Below are 21,449 nucleotides of genomic sequence, written 5' to 3'. Positions count from 1 at the left end.
CGGCATCATGTGTAATGGGTACTATGGTGTGCGGCATCATGTGTAATGGGTACTATGGTGCCATCAAGCAAGAACCCCCTAGCAATGAGCACGTAGGTAAGCAGCACTTATGTGGCAAATATGTAATGGGCATTACGGTTTGTTATATAGTATGTAATGGGCATCATGATGTGTGGCACAATGTGTAATGGGCATTATGGTGTGTGGCCTTATGTGTAATTGGCATTACGGCGTGTGGCTTTATGTGTAATGGGTATTACAGAGTTTTCTAAAATGTGTAATGGGCATTACTGTGTATGGTCTAAAGTGTAATACCACACCCCTTTTTGTGATACCACGCCTCCTTCCAGTGAGACCACGCCCCCTTTTTCATGCGCTGCTTCGCCGCGCAAAGGTCCCCCTTCTGTTATGTCTAGATCTGGGACCACCCATTACCATAATTCTAGATTTGCCTATGCTTGGGTAGCTATTCCACCAGCAACAGCAAGGTGACTCTGCCTTGGACTGGAAACCCTTATATCAGGAAATCCCCGGTGCTGCTGATTACACATATGGGATTCACTACCCCTCCAAAACTTGGAAACCTGGTCTGGATCCTCCACATTACTTTCATGTGGGGAGATGTTGTCTCTGCCACACTTAATATACTATAGCTATGAATTATGACCACTTACTTCTAAAACTGTGAAATCACAATGTCTGTATAATCTCTCATTGTAGATGGACTTTAGTCTTCCATGAATTAGCCTCTAAAACCCCAAGGGTCGCCATTATTTTTATTTTATTTTTTTGCAGATGACCTCTCAAAACTGATAATAACGTACAACAGCCTGCACAACAATACAATGCACATAACATGCTTCTTAGAATATGGACCACTCCCCATTCGATATGAGCTCATTCTGGGTGACAGCAAAGTGCAGGAGATTACAGTCCGTACTAAAGAACCTGCTAATTTCACCATTCTGATGACTCCTGGAACAAATGCCCAGGTCAAGTGCAAAGCTAGAAGCTCCTCTGGTGTGGAGGTGTCCAGTGACATTGTATCACAAAGTGTAGATGGTGAGAGCTCAATCATTTCTCATTACACCAGGTAAAAAGTATCCATCTAATCATTATTCAGCCTGCAACCTGCTAAGCCACAGAGCAGCATATATATATGTGAGCCTGCGGACACAGCCACTTGTTTGCATATCATTAAGTACAACTTAAAGTGATATTATTATATTCGGCATGTGAAGAAGTTAATCTTCTATGCAAACTTGCCATGCAATACTGTGTTATATATACAGTGTATATATACACACACATATATATATATATACACATACATACAAATTTAATCTGCGTAAAGTCAGTTACTATGACTTTAAGAAGAAACTCCGTCTCCAAATGTATGATGCAGCTCAACTTCACCAAAGGCTTGTCTCAGCCTCAAAGTACGGTGCATGTAGAGAGAAATGAGAAGGAGCGCACAATGAGTAAATTTAAAACAAATTTACTTAGAAAGTGTAATATCTCACATACATCATAGAATAGAACAATCAGCATGAAGATCACCGTGCGAGCACAGCACACTGCACTCTGGATGCGGGAGAGCGACTCGGGCAGATGGTAACCAGAAGGACAGCGGCGCCAGCATGTTTCACCGGGAGAGCTCAGACGGGACAGCGTACTCAATCCTGTACGTCAGAAGACCCCGCCCCAACGCGTTTCGTCATGGAAGACTTCCATGACGAAACGCGTTGGGGCGGGGTCTACTGACGTACAGGATTGAGTACGCTGTCCCGTCTGAGCTCTCCCGGTGGAACATGCTGGCGCCGCTGTCCTTCTGGTTACCATCTGCCCGAGTCGCTCTCCCGCATCCAGAGTGCAGTGTGCTGTGCTCGCACGGTGATCTTCATGCTGATTGTTCTATTCTATGATGTATGTGAAATATTACACTTTCTAAGTAAATTTGTTTTAAATTTACTCATTGTGCGCTCCTTCTCATTTCTCTCTACATATATACATATATACACACACATACACACACACACACTTAGCTGCTGTTGACCATCAGTGGATGCAGGCTTTGACAAATATAGGAATTAGCCCTATATCTGAGGAAAACTTCAGTTCTGTCATTGATATATAGATCCCTAGATCTTTACAAACATCAAAAAAGAAGCATGAACTACCTCAATCATGCTACAAGCTGCCATGAATAATGGTTCAGTGCTCAATTAGAATAGAGTATTTTCTAGAACTGCTTAACAGTTTTTCCCCCTCCGATTCCTATACAGATGACACCCCAAAAGGAGAGGATGAAGAAGAGGATGCGGATAAAGAGTCTGGACCTAAGCATCTCATTGCACTACATTTTATCTTGACATCTGTGGACCCACAAGTCCAAAAAAGAAATACTCTGTTATTATCTATTTGTGCCCCCACCATCCTGATTGTCTTGGTCATCGTCATCCTTCTTACATATTTACGTGAGTCTAACTTGATTTAATTCTATTTTACCACAACTCTGCAAAAATGTATTGAGAAAGGCTATACCTGTAGGAACCATAAGGTAGTTACTAAGAATTTATGACCTGGGGGAAACATGAGAAATGTACAGTACGTAGGCTATGTTTTTCCTTATGGCAGAAAATGGGAAAAGTAAATAAGCCATCAATTAACTTAGCAGTGTCAGAAACATTAATGTGTCTTGCATACAGTTTGTCTTTTCACAGCTCCAGCTATATTCTAGAAGCAATTTTCCTGTGAACACCTTTTTCCGAAAAAATAACTTATTTCTTTACCTTTAAAACCTTTGTAGGTAACCAGCGGAACACCGCATGGAAGTGTGAACCCTAAAAGCAGGTAAGCTTACTATGCATGTGCCAAAAAAAACCCCAAGGGCAAAATGTAATAGAATCAGAATTTTTGGCGAGTTTTAAAAAAAAAAAAATTTTTAAAGCGGCAAACATTTACATGGCAAAACTAGGTTGATTTTGCCATATAATTGATTGCCGCTTTAAAAAAAAATGGGAAAGCTCTCACTTTCTGATTCACACCCCCTATTAAATTTGGCCCCAAAACTCTATTTTTGAGAATCCTCAAAATGTAAAGCTGACATACATATATCTGTATGCCCCATGCTAACTAAATTATATTTGAATGGTAAAATTAGAGTTTTCTGTTAAGTAACAATATGGCAATGGTCTACAGCTGACTGGATTTACAAGCATGCCCAAAAATATTATCAAATCTATTTTTATTAGTCTCTGCTGGATTGAGTATGCCGTCCAAGCAGTTAGAATCCCAACGATCAGGATACTGATGGCAGCATCCCTGTGGTCAAAATCCTAATAGATCCCAGTAAGTATCTTACCATTCGCTCTCAAAGCTTAATCCTGAGCATCCCCCATATAGTTAAACCTAACCCTCCTGTGCAACCTAACCCTTAACGGACACCCCCTACAGGCTGACCTCTCCACAGCCTAACCCTAAGCAAACCTTCTCCACACAGCACAACCCTTACCCTCTCCCTTGTACCTAACCCTTAAACTTACCTTTAAGATCCATCAGGATTTTGACTGTCATGATACTGCTATCTGTATTCTGTCAGAATCCTGACCACATGCCTCTCTGCCATTTCACATGGTTTTGGGCCTCACTTCATGATATCAGACCAATTTGACAATATTAATAATATGGAGTGTGCATCTGCACCATGTATTTTTCTTTGCATAACTACAAGTCCCAGCATGATAGTACCTCATGTATATAGGGTGTGCATTCTAAGATCCCCCCCTCCCCCATAAGATAATATTGTGTACACCTGAAGGTTGGGACTCCTTCAACTTAGAGTAGCACCCCACCCACCTGATTTCAACATTATTTTACCAGCTTGGTCCCTGGTAGCCACAGACTGCAAACTGGAGGCAAAATGTAGGTAAGACCTAAAATTGACATTAATTGCTAGACATGGGGATGGATTTGGGGCGCGGCTCCCCTTGGGTTGGTGGGGTTGAGTTGCTTTTGGGGTGGCACACCTTAACATTTATTTAGCACTATTTATTTTCCACTAATATATTATACTTTCTAGCACTTTTTAACCTCTAGCTTCAGCTTCTTTCTTATTAATACACTTTTAGCTTAGTTTTTCACTTGTGTGCTGCCCTGGGGTGACTGGCCTATGCCAACCTTTTTGGGGTTTCGCGCCCCAGATTCAAATTTAGGCCCTTATTCTGATCGGTGCGGATATATCCGCGTGCGTTCGAGCCGCCGATGTTTTGTGTCTGCGCATGTGCAGAGGCGTCTCTGCGCATGTGCGAGCGGGGCGTACGGCCAAATCCTGCATGATATGTGAACACTCCGAACAGGGGGTGGAGAGGGGCGTGAAGGGCTATTTGGGCTCATTACCATATGCATACGCCCCGCGTTTCATGGGAGTTCCCATGAAAACGCTGGGCGTACGTATGGTAATGCGGCCGTGACGCACGTGTAGGGGGCGGATATATGACATCGCCGGATGTTAGCTGCCCGCCCAGATCCCTGCTTTTGCACGGAAAAATGCCCGTGTGGTCTGAGGTTGCGGGAGCTGGTGGAGCACTCGGTCCTGCATTCGATGGTCTGCGACCATCGAATGATGGGGGAGGTTCCCTTAGATGGAGGAGGCGTATTCCGTGAAAAATACACGTGCGGTCCGTTCGGCCAGCTTCTTACCGCATACGGACGGAGTTGGCGATCCGTATGGAAGGCGGGGTTTTGCACGCACGGTCCTGGCCGCATAATCGGCTCTGGCCGCACCGATCAGAATAAGGGCCTTAGTACGGTATTAGGGACTAAGCTGGTTGGTGGGCAAATATTTCTTGGACAATTAATATACCAAGAACCTCTATTATTGATTAATAATATGGAGTGTGCATCTGCACCATGTATTTTTCTATACAATTTGACAATATTGCCAGCTATGTGGCTCTCTCTGGGAGTGGCCAGAAATCCCTATGGGATTAACAAATGGTTTTGATATAAGGTCAAGATACTTTATTCATTTTGGGCGGGATGCTCTAAATCAGAAATGCAGTAAAAACCCTGTTATCGTTTTTTTTACCGCATTTCTGTATTCTCTAAACCACCTCCACATGGTCAGCGCTGCGGAGGGAATCGCCAGCAAAAGCTGGTGCTTCCCTGTAGAAGCCCATGGGCTTCTTACTGCAGCGCTGTGTGAGGGATCCGTCATGGATCCCTCCCAGCATGTCTCCGGCTGTCCCCGTCGCTCTGCGCATGCGCAGACGACTCTCGGGTCTCAGACCCAGAAGTCCAGCGCCGGAGCCGCATCGCAAGGAACAGCTATTATCGCAAGAGCTGTACCTTGTGTTAATGTTCGCATATGTTACAGCATATGTGATCATTAATAATGCAAAGCGCGGCGGAGGGGGGGGGGGGGGGGCGATAAATGTCAGAGTATCCCGCCCTTTACCTTGTGGCACACAGGGCCAGATGCACTAAGCTTCCAAAGATAAACAACCAGCCAATCAGCTCCTGCATGACATTTTTTTTTTTAACACATTCTGTGGCATGGCAGGTAGGAGCTGATTGGCTGGTGGTTTATCACTCTCCATTTTATCACTTTTGAAGCTTAGTGCATCTGGCCCATAATGAGATCTAGCGGCATAGGACAGGATTGGCAGGGATCCTGTAAGACCGATGAGCTGTAAAAAATGCTAAAAATAGGTCCTATTGTTAAGTTTAGGGAGGCTTTTATGTCAGCAACCACATAACAGTAAACAAGTAGCTTTTTAGCAGCAAGAACAACAATCTTTTGACTGAAACTCTGACTTTTATCAACTTTACAGAAATACACTAAATAAAACCGATTCACTCAACACGTGAGGCCAGTACGTATGTTGTGGTGCAGGAGGCTGATCTACGTTCTTCTGCAGGCTTCATCTCCAGAAGATTTTGTCTATCCAGACTTTCTACTCCACCTTTGCCTGTTTTATTCTGCTGATGCTTTTCAAGCCGTGTTTTCATTGAGTAAATCTACCTCATAGGACCTTTACATTCAATATTGTATTCAGTCAGACCTCTGACTTTGGGGACATTTTTGCACGCTGTTTATTTTACAGCATTTGCCTGGGTCTTAGTATCTAGTTTGTTGTTCAATCCGTCACAAAGAATTTACATTTATGGGTATAAGAAATGAATGACCATAGGATCAAATATAGATCTACTAGGGATTTCAAATAAAAAGATCTTCTATTGCTAGATTATATCACTAGAGATAAGTACAAAATAAATATTACAAAAAGAAATGTATCTTAGAATTTAATCAATTATAGTTTTATACATGACATGAATCAGGAATTAACAATATTTATTATGGACTAATTATGTGCTGTTGAACTTGAGTTGCATGCAATGCCAATGATCATAAGGGGTGATTCTGATTCCCTTGGAACGGGGCGAATTTGGATGGTTGGGGGACTGTGCAGATCCACTTTGCAAACGGCTTCGGCGACTTGCAGGAATCTGGGCAGGCCGGGGCAGACGGCGGCGGGGTCAGGTGTCGCCCATGGGAACACCCAGCGTTTTATGGGCATTCCCATGAAAACGATGAGCGTTCCCATGAGTACGTGGGTGGGAAGAAGTGTGCCAGGGGGTGGGGGGCTGATATCATATGATGTCTGCCACCTGCCCTGTCTTCCTCCCGGCACCCGCAAATAAAAGTCAGTCTCCACTTCCTTATTTGTGAAGGCAGGTGTAATCATTTGATGGTTGGGGACCATATAATTTTTTCTCCTGCAGGGGCGGCATGCGAGGCGATGTGTCTTTGTTACATGTTTCAGAAATGTATTGGAAAATGCTGGGCAGTGGTCGATCCGAATCTTAAACTCAGGGTCTCTGACCCCGCAAAAGACCAGGATCGGAGATCCGGAGTTTAAGATCCGAAACGACCCTTTCACACAAGAGAAAACCCATGTAATAGAGCAATTACTGGGTCTAAATGTAAAACACTGAGATTTGCTCTCCTTTGTGAAGGGGGGTCTGACAGCGGCGGCCGAATAACACAGCGTTTCAAAAGCTGTGTAATTGCTGCCTATTACTGGGTTATTCAGCCGCCACTGTCTGAAAGTGGTATTCCTTATTAGGCCAAAACCCCTAGGTGCTTGTTTAATGCATTTGTATTTATAGTCAAATTTGGAAAGTATTGCAGATACAATTGCCTTTGCCTTTTTGTGGCTGAAAATTGAGAATTACGTATCTATGTTTTAACTATGTGGGCTTCTATTTTATATGTGTTTCAACTCTATGGGGGTAGATCCTATTAAACCCGAAGGGTGTGGATGCGCCCGGTGTTTGCGAATTGTCACGACACCAGGCACACTTTACGGCGGGCCGAATTCACTGAAAAGTGCTCGCACCTCCATAGGGGTGCGATCAATTTTCAGCTAATTCGGCCCTGCGAACGGTGCGACTTAGGGTTAATTTGGGTGCCATTTTCAGCGTTAAAACGGCACCCGAACAGGAACTCGCACCCTTCAGGGTTAATAGGATCAGGGGCGTAACTAGATATCCGTGGGCCCCATAGCAAAAGTTTATAAGGGCCCCCTATTTAGCAACTGATGGTGATAAATGTATGTAAAACATATAGGTTCTAGATGGATTGTGCTGCGCTCTACCTTAAAATTAATGACCTCTATGCGTGATTTAAATAGAATATATGCAATGCATGTCTTAAGAAATTTCTAATTTATTCAAAACATAAATCATAAATTGTCACAGTACTTGTGTGCATATATCCCACCACTGGCTATCACTTCTTTACAAGTGAGAAAAAATATTGAATAGATAATTATATGAAAAGATGGAACTGATGAAAAAAATAAAATTAATGTAAACAAAAATGTTCTGTTCAGAATAAACGGAATTAGGTCCTTCAGTCAATGGTCATAGCGGCGTCCCGCTGTTTGTTAACTTATGAATTGTCTTTACTTTGGACACAGCTTTCAGGTACCTCTTTTCTTCAGGTTTTCCGGGTCTGGTACTTGCGGGTGCCAGTGTACACTGTGGGTCCCGGACTCTTGGGGCTGCGTGCGCCGTCTGTCCGCTCCGGGGAGCTGCGTGTATCACACCGCTCACCGTGCAGGCAGGAACTGGCCGGACGCTGCACCTTGTCTGTGGTGGTTACTGAGATCACCGTTTCGGGTTTGTAGGTACCCGTCCCGGTGACTGTTCACCACTCTACAGGTCCCTTAGCTCACTCCCTCACTTTCCCTTCTCCGTACTCACCTCTTGCCGGGGCTTCCTCCTTGGCGATCTCCTTGCCGTCGTACAGTGTGTGCACACGCTGTTTGCCGCTGCCGTACAGTTCTCTCCGCCTGTCTCCAGAGTAAGTCAGATTGTTATGGGGGTGCTCTCTCCAACGCGTTTTGGCGTAAGCCTTCTTCTAGAGAACCTATACGAATTAAAACGGAGACAGTCATCCGTTTAGTGCGGCTGCTAACCGAACACAAGGAGATTCAGTGCGCAGGTTACCAACCAAAATCCATAATCTGTATGTAAACCATATTACTTAGACAGGAAAGATGGGCCCCCTTCAGCTCTGGGCCCCATAGCAACTGCACTCCTTGCACCTGTGGACCAGAATAAGGTTCATAGACTGTAGTGAGAGACACAGAATGCAGATCAGTACAGAGGCTGTGCAGAACATCAGCAGAAGTCCAGGGCATGAGCTGAACTGCAAAACAGAGGCTGGAAACACTTCCTCCAACACCAGGTACAGACAAACAATGACCAGCCCTGAATGCTGGTATCAGGCAGACTAAAAAGACATCCAGAGTTAGCGGATTACCTCAATCACCAGGCACCGGATTCTCCAGAGTCTAGAGACTGAACAACAAGTCCAAAGGTGCCTGATGAGCCCTAGTGGCGGGACAAGAACATAACACAGACAGACCTAACACAGTATACAAGAAATGGCCAGAAGAAAGAATGATCCTATGTCTGTGCCCTATTCGGACAGCTTCCAGGGAGTGGCCAAAGTCCAATACAGGTGTCCAGGCAAACAAAGGCCCAGAGAGTAGTTAATGTCTAAAGCAGCGCAATGGGTGCATCTGCTATTGGCTATAGACAGCTGAAGGGGCCCACCTTCCTTGTCAGATGCCCTGTGCATCTGTGGCTTTTCACCACTGGGAACTTGCATTGTGGCCCTTACAACTTTGCTATGGTGCTAACAAATGTCTAGTTATGTCCCTGCCAACCTATGTTGTATTTTATTTCAAATGATTACTTGTATGAAATATATTTCTAAGCCTTATTGAGGGGGTGTCTATGTTTAATATTTAGGAAAGGAATAATTTTTACTCCAATATTGCAATTTCCCATATAATGGCATTGACAGTTGGCTGAAACTCTTTTCTGTGAGCCTTACACTATATATTGATCCTTATGCAGGAGTCTACGAGTTGGTAAACCCTTTTTGGTATCTGGTATGAACTTCATAGCTCGGTTTCTAGTTGACCCTGGTGAAAAGAAACCTATGCAGGTATAATATTTCTGTTTATAAAGACTTGCCCTTTCTGAGACTTAAGGAAAGAAATGAAAGCTATTATAAAATTGGTATTACAAAAAGGATTGAAATTTGCTCCCGAATCAAAAATTGACAAATTTGACTTATATATAGACGTCCAAAAATTCACCAGAAAATTATGCATTAAAAAATTTTTCATTAAAGAAGAAACTACAAACCCAAGCAATACCACAAGAGAAACATTCAAACACACCGATTTTAAACCAATATTCACATTCAACCCGGTTCATCTGAAAGGACCACATATCAGTACATTTGAAAAATTGATGGAAACAGAAATTGAAAATATTCCAGACAACCAAAAAATAAAAAGAAATATATCGATTGAAGAAAAAAAGGCAATCAAAGACCTCAAGGCAGATGACTCAATCGTTATAAAAGCAGCTGACAAAGGAGGCGGGATCGTAATCATGTCAAAAGAAAAATATGAAAGAGAAGCTGAGAACCTCCTATCAGACACCTCAACATACAAGATTCTGAAAGCTGACCCCACTAATCAATTTAACAAAGAACTAACAGAACATTTACAAGAAGGACTCCAAATGGGAATCCTCAACCAAAAAGAATTCAACTTTCTGATACAAAAAAACCCAAAGATACCAACTTTTTACTTCCTGCCGAAGATTCATAAAAATACTGAAAACCCTCCCGGAAGACCAATAATTTCGGGAATCCAATCATTATCATCAAACCTCTCCAAATATACGGACAGTTTTCTACAAGATCTAGTGGCACAACAGTTCAAGATACAACAAGCATACTGAAGATACTGGAGACAATACAGTGGAAAGACACATACATTCTGTGTACAGCTGACGTAAAGTCATTATACACATCGATCCATCATGACAAAGGATGTGACCACACCAGACATTACCTTTCAGAACAAACCACCCTTAATAATGAACAAATAAATTTCATAATGACCAATATCGAATTTATACTATCGCATAATTATTTCTGGTATGATGATAACTTTTATCTCCAGCTCTGTGGGACCGCTATGGGGACCCCCCTAGCCCCCAGTTATGCGAACTTGTTTGTCGCAAAATGGGAAGATGACCATATATGGAACAATAACATCTATCAAGAACATCTGATCACATGGCATCGATATATCGATGATGTGCTGTTCATCTGGGCAGGAGACGAAGAAGACCTGAATAAGTTCATCGCTTACATCAATTCGAACAATTTAAATCTAGAATTCACTACAGTAAAAAGCAAACAAGAAATAATTTACCTGGATCTAGAAATATATATAAAAAATAACACCGTCAACACAAGAACTCACATAAAAGAAGTATCAGGAAACAATACTCTACACTCATCAAGCAACCATCACACCAAATGGATAAGCAATATACCTGGAGGACAATTTCGCAGACTAAGACGGAATTGTACTGAACAAAAAATCTTCAAACAACAAAGTCAAGATATGTTAAAAAACTTCGAAGAAAAAGGCTACAATAACAAACAACTGCAGAGACAACTAAACACCATCACCGAAGCAAAAAGAGAAGATTTACTGAAATACAGAGACAAAAGACACACCCAAGTTCCAGACTACCGCCTTCATCACACAATTTAACAGCAACTCAAAATACTTGGAAAGTATGATAAAAAAAACACTGGCACATACTCCAACTAGATGAGATGTTAAAAACCATCATTCCGGATAAACCTAAAATAATATATAAAAAAGCAAGAAATTTAAAACAAGAGATCACCTCCAGCTTCATTTCAACGGAAAACACAAGAACCAATAACAAAAACGGAGGATTTCATCATTGTTGCAACTGTAAAGGCTGCAAATTAAATTCTACAAGCACTAAAGCAATAAAAACTTTTAAATCAAATATCACAAAAAAAGAATATAAAATAAAAAAAAACATTTAAGTTGTGAAACTGAGGGTGTTATATATCTGTTAGAATGCCCGTGCAAACCTCAATATATTGGCCAAACCAAAAGAAAAGCTAAAATAAGAATAGCGGAACACATTTATAACATAAAAAGGGGTTTGACCACACACAGCGTTTCTAACCATTTTTTAGAGAACCACAACAAAGATCCCACTGGACTGAATTTCATTTTAACCCCTTCCTGACAGAGCCAGTTTTTGCGTTCCTGACAGAGCCCTTTTTTTCAAATCTGACATGTCTCACTTAAGTGGGGATAACTTTTTTTTGCTTTTACTTATCCCAGTGATTTTAAGATTGTTTTTTCGTGACACATTGTACTTCAAATTAGTGGTAAATTTGGGTCGATACAGTCTGTGTTTTTTTGTGAAAAATACCAAAATATCGTGAAAAAATGGAAAATTTAGCGATTTGCAAAATGTTAAATTTTCTGCTTGTGAGACAAATAATCTTACCACTCAAAATAGTGAATAACTAACATAGACCATATGTCTACTTTATGTTGACATCATTATTTCAACTTCCTTTTAATTTTTTGGGACACTAGGAGGCTTACAATATGAATAGCAAATTCTCAAATTTTCAAGAAAATTTCAAACACTGATTTTTTTAGGGACCAGTTCAGTTCTGATGTAACTTTGAGGGACTTGTATGTGAGACACCCCCATAAATGATGCCATTTCAAAAACTGCACCCCTCACAGTATTCAAAACAGCATTTTGGAAGTTTGTTAACCCTTTAGGTGTTTCACAGGAATTAAAACAAAGTGTAGGTGAAATTTCAAAATTTCTTTTTTTTTGCAGATTTGCAATTTTAATACATTTTTATAAGGAACACAGTACATTTTACTAGAGAAATGTGACTAAAAATTGATTCCCCCAATTCTTTTGTTTTCATAAATATCCTATATGTGGCCCTAGTGTGCACGGTGACCAAACCACAGGCTTCATAATAGAAGGAGCACCTACTTGATTTTGGAGCCTCCTTTTTATGAGATTATTTTTTAGGCACCATGTAGGTTTCAAGGCACCATAAGATGCTAAAAGTTAGGAACCCCCCCACAAGTGACCCCATTTTGCAAACTACACCCCTCAGGGAATTCATCTAGGGGTATAGTGTACATTTCAAACCCCCAGGGGTTTCACCAATTGTGGTACAACTGGGCAGTGAAAATGAAAAATTATTTTTTTTACACAAAAATGCAGTTCTGGCTCCAAATTTGTCATTTTCAGAAGGTATGAAGGAGACAAAGCACCCCAAAATCTGTGCCCCAATTTCTCCCGAGTACGGCAATGCCTCACATGTGACCAAAAAATACCAGTTGGGTGCATGGCAGGACTCAGAAGGGAAGGAGTGATTTTTGGATTTTGCAGCTCAGATTCTGGTGGAATTTTGGTGGGTGCTATGTCGCATTAGCAAGACCCCCCAAGCACCAATACAGTGGAACCCCCCCACAAGTCACCCCATTTTGCAAACTACACCCCTCAGGGAATTCATCTAGGGGTATAGTGTACATTTCAAACCCCCAGGGGTTTCACCAATTTTGATACAAGTGGGCAGTGAAAATGAAAAATTACATTTTTTTACACAAAAATGCAGTTCTGGCTCAAAATTTTTCATTTTCAGAAGGTATGAAGGAGAAAAAGCACCCTAAAATCTGTGCCCCAATTTCTCCCGAGTACGGCAATGCCTCACATGTGACCAAAAAATACCAGTTGGGTGCATGGCAGGACTCAGAAGGGAAGGAGTGATTTTTGGATTTTGCAGCACAGATTCTGGTGGAATGAATGGTGGGTGCTATGTTGCACCAATACAGTGGAACCCCCCCACAAGTCACCCCATTTTGCAAAGTACACCCCTCAGGGAATTCATCTCGGGGTATAGTGTACATTTCAAACCCCCAGGGGTTTCACCAATTTTGATACAAGTGGGCAGTGAAAATGAAAAATTACATTTTTTTACACAAAAATGCAGTTCTGGCTCAAAATTTTTCATTTTCAGAAGGTATGAAGGAGAAAAAGCACCCCAAAATATGTGCCCCAATTTCTCCCGAGTACGGAAATGCCTCACATGTGACCAAAAAATACCAGTTGGGTGCATGGCAGGACTCAGAACGGAAGGAGTGATTTTTGGATTTTGCGGCTCAGATTCTGGTGGAATTTTGGTGGGTGCTATGTCGCATTAGCAAGACCCCCCAAGCACCAATACAGTGGAACCCCCCCACAAGTCACCCCATTTTGAAAACTACACCCCTCAGGGAATTCATCTAGGGGTATAGTGTACATTTCAAACCCCCAGGGGTTTCACCAATTTTGATACAAGTGGGCAGTGAAATTGAAAAATTACATTTTTTACACAAAAATGCAGTTCTGGCTCGAAATTTTTCATTTTCAGAAGGTATGAAGGAGAAAAAGCACCCCAAAATCTGTGCCCCAATTTCTCCCGAGTACGGCAATGCCTCACATGTGACCAAAAAATACCAGTTGGGTGCATGGCAGGACTCAGAACGGAAGGAGTGATTTTTGGATTTTGCAGCTCAGATTCTGGTGGAATTTTGGTGGGTGCTATGTCGCATTAGCAAGACCCCCCAAGCACCAATACAGTGGAACCCCCCCACAAGTCACCCCATTTTGAAAACTACACCCCTCAGGGAATTCATCTAGGGGTATAGTGTACATTTCAAACCCCCAGGGGTTTCACCAATTTTGATACAAGTGGGCAGTGAAAATGAAAAATTACATTTTTTTACACAAAAATGCAGTTCTGGCTCAAAATTTTTCATTTTCAGAAGGTATGAAGGAGAAAAAGCACCCCAAAATCTGTGCCCCAATTTCTCCCGAGTACGGCAATGCCTCACATGTGACCAAAAAATACCAGTTGGGTGCATGGCAGGACTCAGAAGGGAAGGAGTGATTTTTGGATTTTGCAGCACAGATTCTGGTGGAATGAATGGTGGGTGCTATGTTGCACCAATACAGTGGAACCCCCCCACAAGTCACCCCATTTTGCAAAGTACACCCCTCAGGGAATTCATCTAGGGGTATAGTGTACATTTCAAACCCCCAGGGGTTTCACCAATTTTGATACAAGTGGGCAGTGAAAATGAAAAATTACATTTTTTTACACAAAAATGCAGTTCTGGCTCAAAATTTTTCATTTTCAGAAGGTATGAAGGAGAAAAAGCACCCCAAAATATGTGCCCCAATTTCTCCCGAGTACGGAAATGCCTCACATGTGACCAAAAAATACCAGTTGGGTGCATGGCAGGACTCAGAACGGAAGGAGTGATTTTTGGATTTTGCGGCTCAGATTCTGGTGGAATTTTGGTGGGTGCTATGTCGCATTAGCAAGACCCCCCAAGCACCAATACAGTGGAACCCCCCCACAAGTCACCCCATTTTGAAAACTACACCCCTCAGGGAATTCATCTAGGGGTATAGTGTACATTTCAAACCCCCAGGGGTTTCACCAATTTTGATACAAGTGGGCAGTGAAATTGAAAAATTACATTTTTTACACAAAAATGCAGTTCTGGCTCGAAATTTTTCATTTTCAGAAGGTATGAAGGAGAAAAAGCACCCCAAAATCTGTGCCCCAATTTCTCCCGAGTACGGCAATGCCTCACATGTGACCAAAAAATACCAGTTGGGTGCATGGCAGGACTCAGAACGGAAGGAGTGATTTTTGGATTTTGCAGCTCAGATTCTGGTGGAATTTTGGTGGGTGCTATGTCGCATTAGCAAGACCCCCCAAGCACCAATACAGTGGAACCCCCCCACAAGTCACCCCATTTTGAAAACTACACCCCTCAGGGAATTCATCTAGGGGTATAGTGTACATTTCAAACCCCCAGGGGTTTCACCAATTTTGATACAAGTGGGCAGTGAAAATGAAAAATTACATTTTTTTTACACAAAAATGCAGTTCTGGCTCAAAATTTTTCATTTTCAGAAGGTATGAAGGAGAAAAAGCACCCCAAAATCTGTGCCCCAATTTCTCCCGAGTACGGCAATGCCTCACATGTGACCAAAAAATACCAGTTGGGTGCATGGCAGGACTCAGAAGGGAAGGAGTGATTTTTGGATTTTGCAGCACAGATTCTGGTGGAATGAATGGTGGGTGCTATGTTGCACCAATACAGTGGAACCCCCCCCCACAAGTCACCCCATTTTGCAAAGTACACCCCTCAGGGAATTAATCTAGGGGTATAGTGTACATTTAAAACCCCCAGGGGTTTCACCAATTTTGATACAAGTGGGCAGTGAAAATGAAAAATTACATTTTTTTACACAAAAATGCAGTTCTGGCTCAAAATTTTTCATTTTCAGAAGGAATGAAGGAGACAAAGCACCCCAAAATCTGTGCCCCAATTTCTCCCGAGTACGGCAATGCCTCATGTGTGACCAAAAAGTGGCAGGACTCAGAAGGGAAGGAGTGATATTTGGATTTTGCAGCACAAATTCTGGTGGAATGATGGTGGGTGCTATGTCGCATTAGCAAGACCCCCAAAGCACCAATACAGTGGAACCCCCCCACAAGTGACCCCATTTTGCAAACTACACCCCTCAGGGAATTCATCTAGGGGTATAGTGTACATTTCAAACCCCCAGGGGTTTCACCAATTTTGATACAAGTGGGCAGTGAACATGAAAAATTACATTTTTTTACACAAAAATGCAGTTCTGGCTCAAAATTTTTCATTTTCACAAGGAATGAAGGAGACAAAGCACCCCAAAATATGTGCCCCAATTTCTCCCGAGTACGGCAATGCCTCACATGTGACCAAAAAATACCAGTTGGGTGCATGGCAGGACTCAGAAGGGAAGGAGTGATTTTTGGATTTTGCGGCTCAGATTCTGGTGGAATGAATGGTGGGTGCTATGTGGCATTAGCAAGACCCCCGAAGCACGGTGAAATTATGAACCTAATATTCCATAGATGTGTGGTATATTTTAAAACACTCCTTTATACATAGGCCGGGTTTGTCGGGGCAAGTGTCACACTGGAAAATAGTTTGCTTTCTTATTCCCTTTTTATAGCAAACTTTGCACCTTTTTTGTGTCCTGCCCTTTTTTCCAGTGGAGGGGATTTCATCAGGAAAATGCTGCCCTGGTACAATACGGGGGCCAGTACTAGAAGTACTGGGGCCCTCTGCCTGCTGGTTCCCAAATATTAGGCCCTTTATGACTTCCTCTTGAAAGTGCATAAATGTCCCCCTCTGGCCGGTAGAACGGAATAGCACGTAAGCGTTATACAGTGCCATCTGGATGATATACACGGCCACCTTCTTGTACCAGATTTTTGTTTTCCGCATGGCACTGTACGGCTTCAGTACCTGATCTGAAAGATCCACTCCGCCCATGTACCTATTGTAATCCAGGATACAATTAGGTTTTGAGGTGTGGGTACTGGTACCTCGTACAGGGACGGAGGTGGTACTGTCTCCGTGAATTGTTGTCAGTATAAGGACATCCCTCTTGTCCTTATATTTGACCAACAACATATTTTCGGTGCATATTCCCCTGCTTTCACCCCTTCTCATTACTTGGGCAATGTGCGTTTTTGGGAGGCCTCTTTGGTTCTTGCGCACAGTACCGCAAGCTGCTGTACCTCTTGAACCAAGGGCCTTAAACAGGGGGATGCTGGTGTAAAAGTTATCCACATAGAGGTGATAACCTTTATCCAGGAAGGGGTGCACTAAATCCCAGACAATTTTCCCACTAACACCTACGAGGGAGGGGGGGCATTCTGGCGGTTCAATTCTTGAATCCTTCCCTTCATAAACCCTAAACCTGTGGGTGTACCCTGAGGTGCTTTCACACAGTTTGTACATTTTTATGCCATACCTTGCCCTCTTACTGGGAAGGTACTGGCGGAATTTAACCCTTCCTTTAAAATGTATAAGGGACTCGTCGATACAAATAAATTTTTCAGGGATGTACACCTCTTCAAATTTGGCACTGAAATGATCAATGACCGGCCTGACTTTGAATAGCCGGTCAAAGGTGGGATCATCTCTGGGTGGGCACTGTGCATTATTGGTGTAATGTATAAATTTAAGGATCGTCTCAAATCGAGCCTGGGGCATGGCCATACGGTAAAATGGAGTACTGTACAGAACATCTGTACTCCAATATTGCCTAATTTCTGGCTTTTTTACTATGCCCATATGAAACACCAGACCCCAAAACGTCATCATCTCTACTGCATCTACAGGGGTCCACCTAGCAAATGATGACGTGGGGTTTTGAGCAATAAACTGCTGGGCATATAAATTAGTTTGGTCCACCATTAAATTTATAAAATCATCAGAGAAAAATAATTTGAAAAAGTCAATTTCTCTGAGACCTGTGGAATCAAATTGGATTCCTGGCATGGCCAAAAACTCAGGAACCTGGGGCTCAAAATTGTCTGGTGGTGGGGTCCATACGAGATCAATTATTGGGGGGGGGGTCTCAGCTGCTCTACGGGGGCGTCTTTGAGGGGGTCCCTCATCACCAGAGGAGGAAGAGGAGCTTAAGGCGAATCCTTCAAATTCCCCGCTTGCATCACTGGCTGTGTCAGAGTCAGAAGCAAGCAGGGCATATGCCTCCTCCGCTGAATACATTCTCCTGGATGACTGGGAGGACATTTGGGAGGACATTTGGGAGGACATTTGGGATGCCATTTTTATTTTTGTGTTACTGGTAGTGAAATGTTTCAACACGTGTATAGTGTAGGGGGGGGTACAAACTTTATTTCAATCCGGGGGGTATGTAGTGTGTAGTGTGTATGTGGTGCAGAAAAAAAAAAATACTTTATACCAATAAAAAAAAAAAAATGAAGGGGTTAAAAATAAAAAATTTAAGGGGTTAAAAAAAAAAAAAAGGTCCTGCGCCAAAAATTGAGCACAGATGTTGGTCAGTAACGTCTGTCACTGAACAGCGCTCAAAGGCAACAGGAATTTGATCAAAAAAAAAAAAATATAGATCAACCCTGTGCCGAAAAAGATGATCAGTGATGTACGTCACTGATCAGCGCACAGCGGCCACAGGACACCCACAAAATCACAGTGTGTGTAAAAAAAAAATTAAAAAAAGACCCCACAGCACACACACAAAAAAAAAAGGTGATCAGTGATGCGACACTGATTACCAGTGAGGTGCAGCAGGTGCACAACCTTTGGTGCAACTGACAGGTATATATAAAAAAAAAAAAAACCTCTGTACCCCCAAAAAAGTTGCTGATCACCTCAGATATAGTGATCAGCACAAAAGGCGGGGGCAGCAGACAAAAAATTTAGCACTCTCTATCACTCTCTGTCACTATCTCTCTCTATCTCTCTATCTCTCACTATCTATCACTCTATGACACTGCAGCAGCAGCAGTGACAGGTATATCTATATATAAAAAAAAACCTGCGCCCCCAAAAAGTTGCTGATCAGTTAATTTATACTGATCAGCACAAAAGGAGGGGGCAGCAGTCAGTTATATCAAAAATATATAGCACAATCTGTCACTATCTCTCTCTATCTCTCTCTCTATCTCTCTCTATCTCTCTATAACTATCACACTGCAGCAGCACAAAATATAGCACTCTGTCACTAGGCCTCTCTATCTATCTATCTCTCTCTCTCTATCTCTCTCTATCTATAACTATATCACACTGCAGCAGCACAAAATATAGCACTCTCTGACACTATCTCTCTCTATCTCTCTCTATCTCTCTATAACTATCACACTGCAGCAGCACAAAATATAGCACTCTGTCACTAGGCCTCTCTATCTATCTCTCTCTCTCTATCTCTCTCTCTCTCTATCTATAACTATATCACACTGCAGCAGCACAAAATATAGCACTCTCTGACACTATCTCTCTCTCTATCTCTCTCTATCTCTCTCTATCTCTCTCTATCTCTCTCTATCTCTCTATCTATCTCTCTCTCTATCTCTCTCTCTATCTAGCTAGTACACTGCAGCAGCACAATTTCACAGGAAGGCACAAGTAGTAACAGGATCCAGGAAGCAGTGATGAAGCAGCGATCAGGTAAGTATGGAGCAAGCTATGGAGCAAGGTTCTGGTCAGTATGGCGGCAGGGAGGTACGGTGACCGCACTGCACGCTATTCCAGACCGGAATGGCGTCTGCAGTGCAGTCACCGTTAGTTTAAATCCCCCTCCTTGGCTGTGATTGGTCCGTCGGTCCGACGAACCAATCACGGCCTTTGGGGGCGGGCGGGGTGCGGTGGGGTGACACCAGTGTCACCCTTACACCCCGCGGTGATTGGTGCTGTACTTTACAGCACCAATCACCTCTGATCCCGTGTCACCGGCGAACGTTATTCGCCGGTGACACAGGAAAACGCTGTAATTGGCTGTTCACACTGAACAGCCAATCACAGCGATCGCCGACGGGGGGGCGGCATCGCAGCCCCCCCTGGGCATGCACGGACATGTCTGCTGTCAGGGACAGCAGACATGTTGAAACTGTCACCGCGTCTATAGACGCGGTGACAGTTAAATGCCATGACGTACATTTACGCCATGTGTCGGGAAGTACTTCCCGACCATGACGTAAATGTACGTCAATTGTCGGGAAGGGGTTAATACAAAAAATTAATCAAAACTGGAGAGGTGGAGATATCGTGAAAGATCTCCTAAAACATGAAACAAGATGGATCTTCGAATTAAAAACTCTCCATCCATGTGGACTAAATATAGACATTGCACTAAATGCCTTTTTAATAACAAACCTCAAATCAAATTCAAATCAACTTCATACTAGATTCGAGTGACACCAGATAAACGGAATACATGTGATTCCCACCAAAAAATGTTTAACTTCCTTTTTGACACTTCCTGTGCAACTAATAAAGTTTTATGAATAAAAGAAGAGATTTTCTAAACACACCGCATCCTTGAAAAAGTGCCCGTGCGGTATGAAACGCGTTGGAGCGGAGAGAATACACCCGACCGTCTATCCCCACTACCACCACCAACTACAGCATCAAGAGACCGTGCCGGGACGCCGGCGAAACTGACATCGGAAGCTGCAAATCCGGCGTGATACGGAGCCGCGGTAGATAACATCAGACAGCCGCCGAGCTGTCCCGCTGGCTCAGCCGGAAGGTAGGGAAAGTCAGGAAACTAGGGACTCTCTCAAAATACTCCAAAAGGAGTGTAAACATTATTTTTAACCAAAAATTATTTTTGCAGGTGTCACTCGTATTAGCATAATCAGTGCGCTCCTTTTTCACTATACCTAGGAGACAGAGAAGCCTGGAAAGTGAGGTGGGAGGACTACAACAGCCAATTCCACATGAAGTAACAAATTCTGCAATGCTGCAAGAAATACTGGCCCAGACGCTTTCATATCAACAAGAGTCTTGCATTCCCATTAAAAGGAATTTTGAAAATAATTAGTAACATAGGGGTAAATTTACGAAGATGGGCATTCTATTGAAGATAGGATGTTGCCCATATCAACCAATCAGATTCTATCTTTTATATTCCAGAAGGCACAAAATAAAATAAATCTGTTTAGTTGCTATGGCAACATCCCATCTTCAATAGAAGTAAATTGTTCATTTAACAACGCGCATACTAGACTAATACCTAAACCAGGGAAAGACCCCTTACAACCCTCATCTTATCGCCCAATAACCCTTCTCAATGTGGAATTTAAAAAAATGGCCAAAATTATGACAACAAGATTGCAGAATATAATAGCCCCAATACTAACAGAACACCAACTAGGCTTTGTGAGTGGCAGACACGCGGTTAAAGGGATCAAAATAAAAAAGGGACTAATATCTTATTGAGCCTAGATGCACAAAAAATGTTCGATGCGGTATCATGGCCTTATTTGGAAAAGGTTCTCCAATGGAGGGGGTTTGGAATAAATTTTAGAAAAGTTGTCAAGTTATTTTACACCGCCCCAGTCACATCCCTCTAATAAATGGTCAAAAGAGTAAAAGTAT

The 21,449-nt window shown here is 42.6% G+C and overlaps 1 protein-coding gene across 3 annotated transcripts in view; it reads left to right on the top strand.

The window, feature by feature from the left end:
• Positions 1–7,926, top strand: part of LOC146008853 (uncharacterized) — a 42,426-nt gene extending 34,500 nt beyond the window's left edge. Inside the window, exons 9-13 of one of the 3 annotated variants that reach the window (XR_014444581.1) lie at positions 796–1,062; positions 2,286–2,477; positions 2,810–2,853; positions 3,883–3,928; positions 5,835–7,926. Coding sequence is in view for 1 of the 3 variants with exons in the window: in XM_083148614.1 (XP_083004740.1) it covers positions 796–1,062; positions 2,286–2,477; positions 2,810–2,847 (497 nt within the window). In the remaining 2 variants the exon portion in view is untranslated. Of the gene's footprint in view, positions 1–795; positions 1,063–2,285; positions 2,478–2,809; positions 2,854–3,254; positions 3,352–3,882; positions 3,929–5,834 lie in introns of all 3 variants that reach the window. The other 2 variants (XR_014444580.1, XM_083148614.1) reach the window with 2 other exon arrangements.
• The last annotated feature ends 13,523 nt before the right edge of the window (positions 7,927–21,449 follow it).

Source organism: Crinia signifera, chromosome 6 (genome assembly GCF_055691185.1).
Source record: "Crinia signifera chromosome 6, ASM5569118v1, whole genome shotgun sequence".
Classification (NCBI taxonomy): domain Eukaryota; kingdom Metazoa; phylum Chordata; class Amphibia; order Anura; family Myobatrachidae; genus Crinia; species Crinia signifera.
This window is presented reverse-complemented; position numbering and strand designations above follow the sequence as displayed.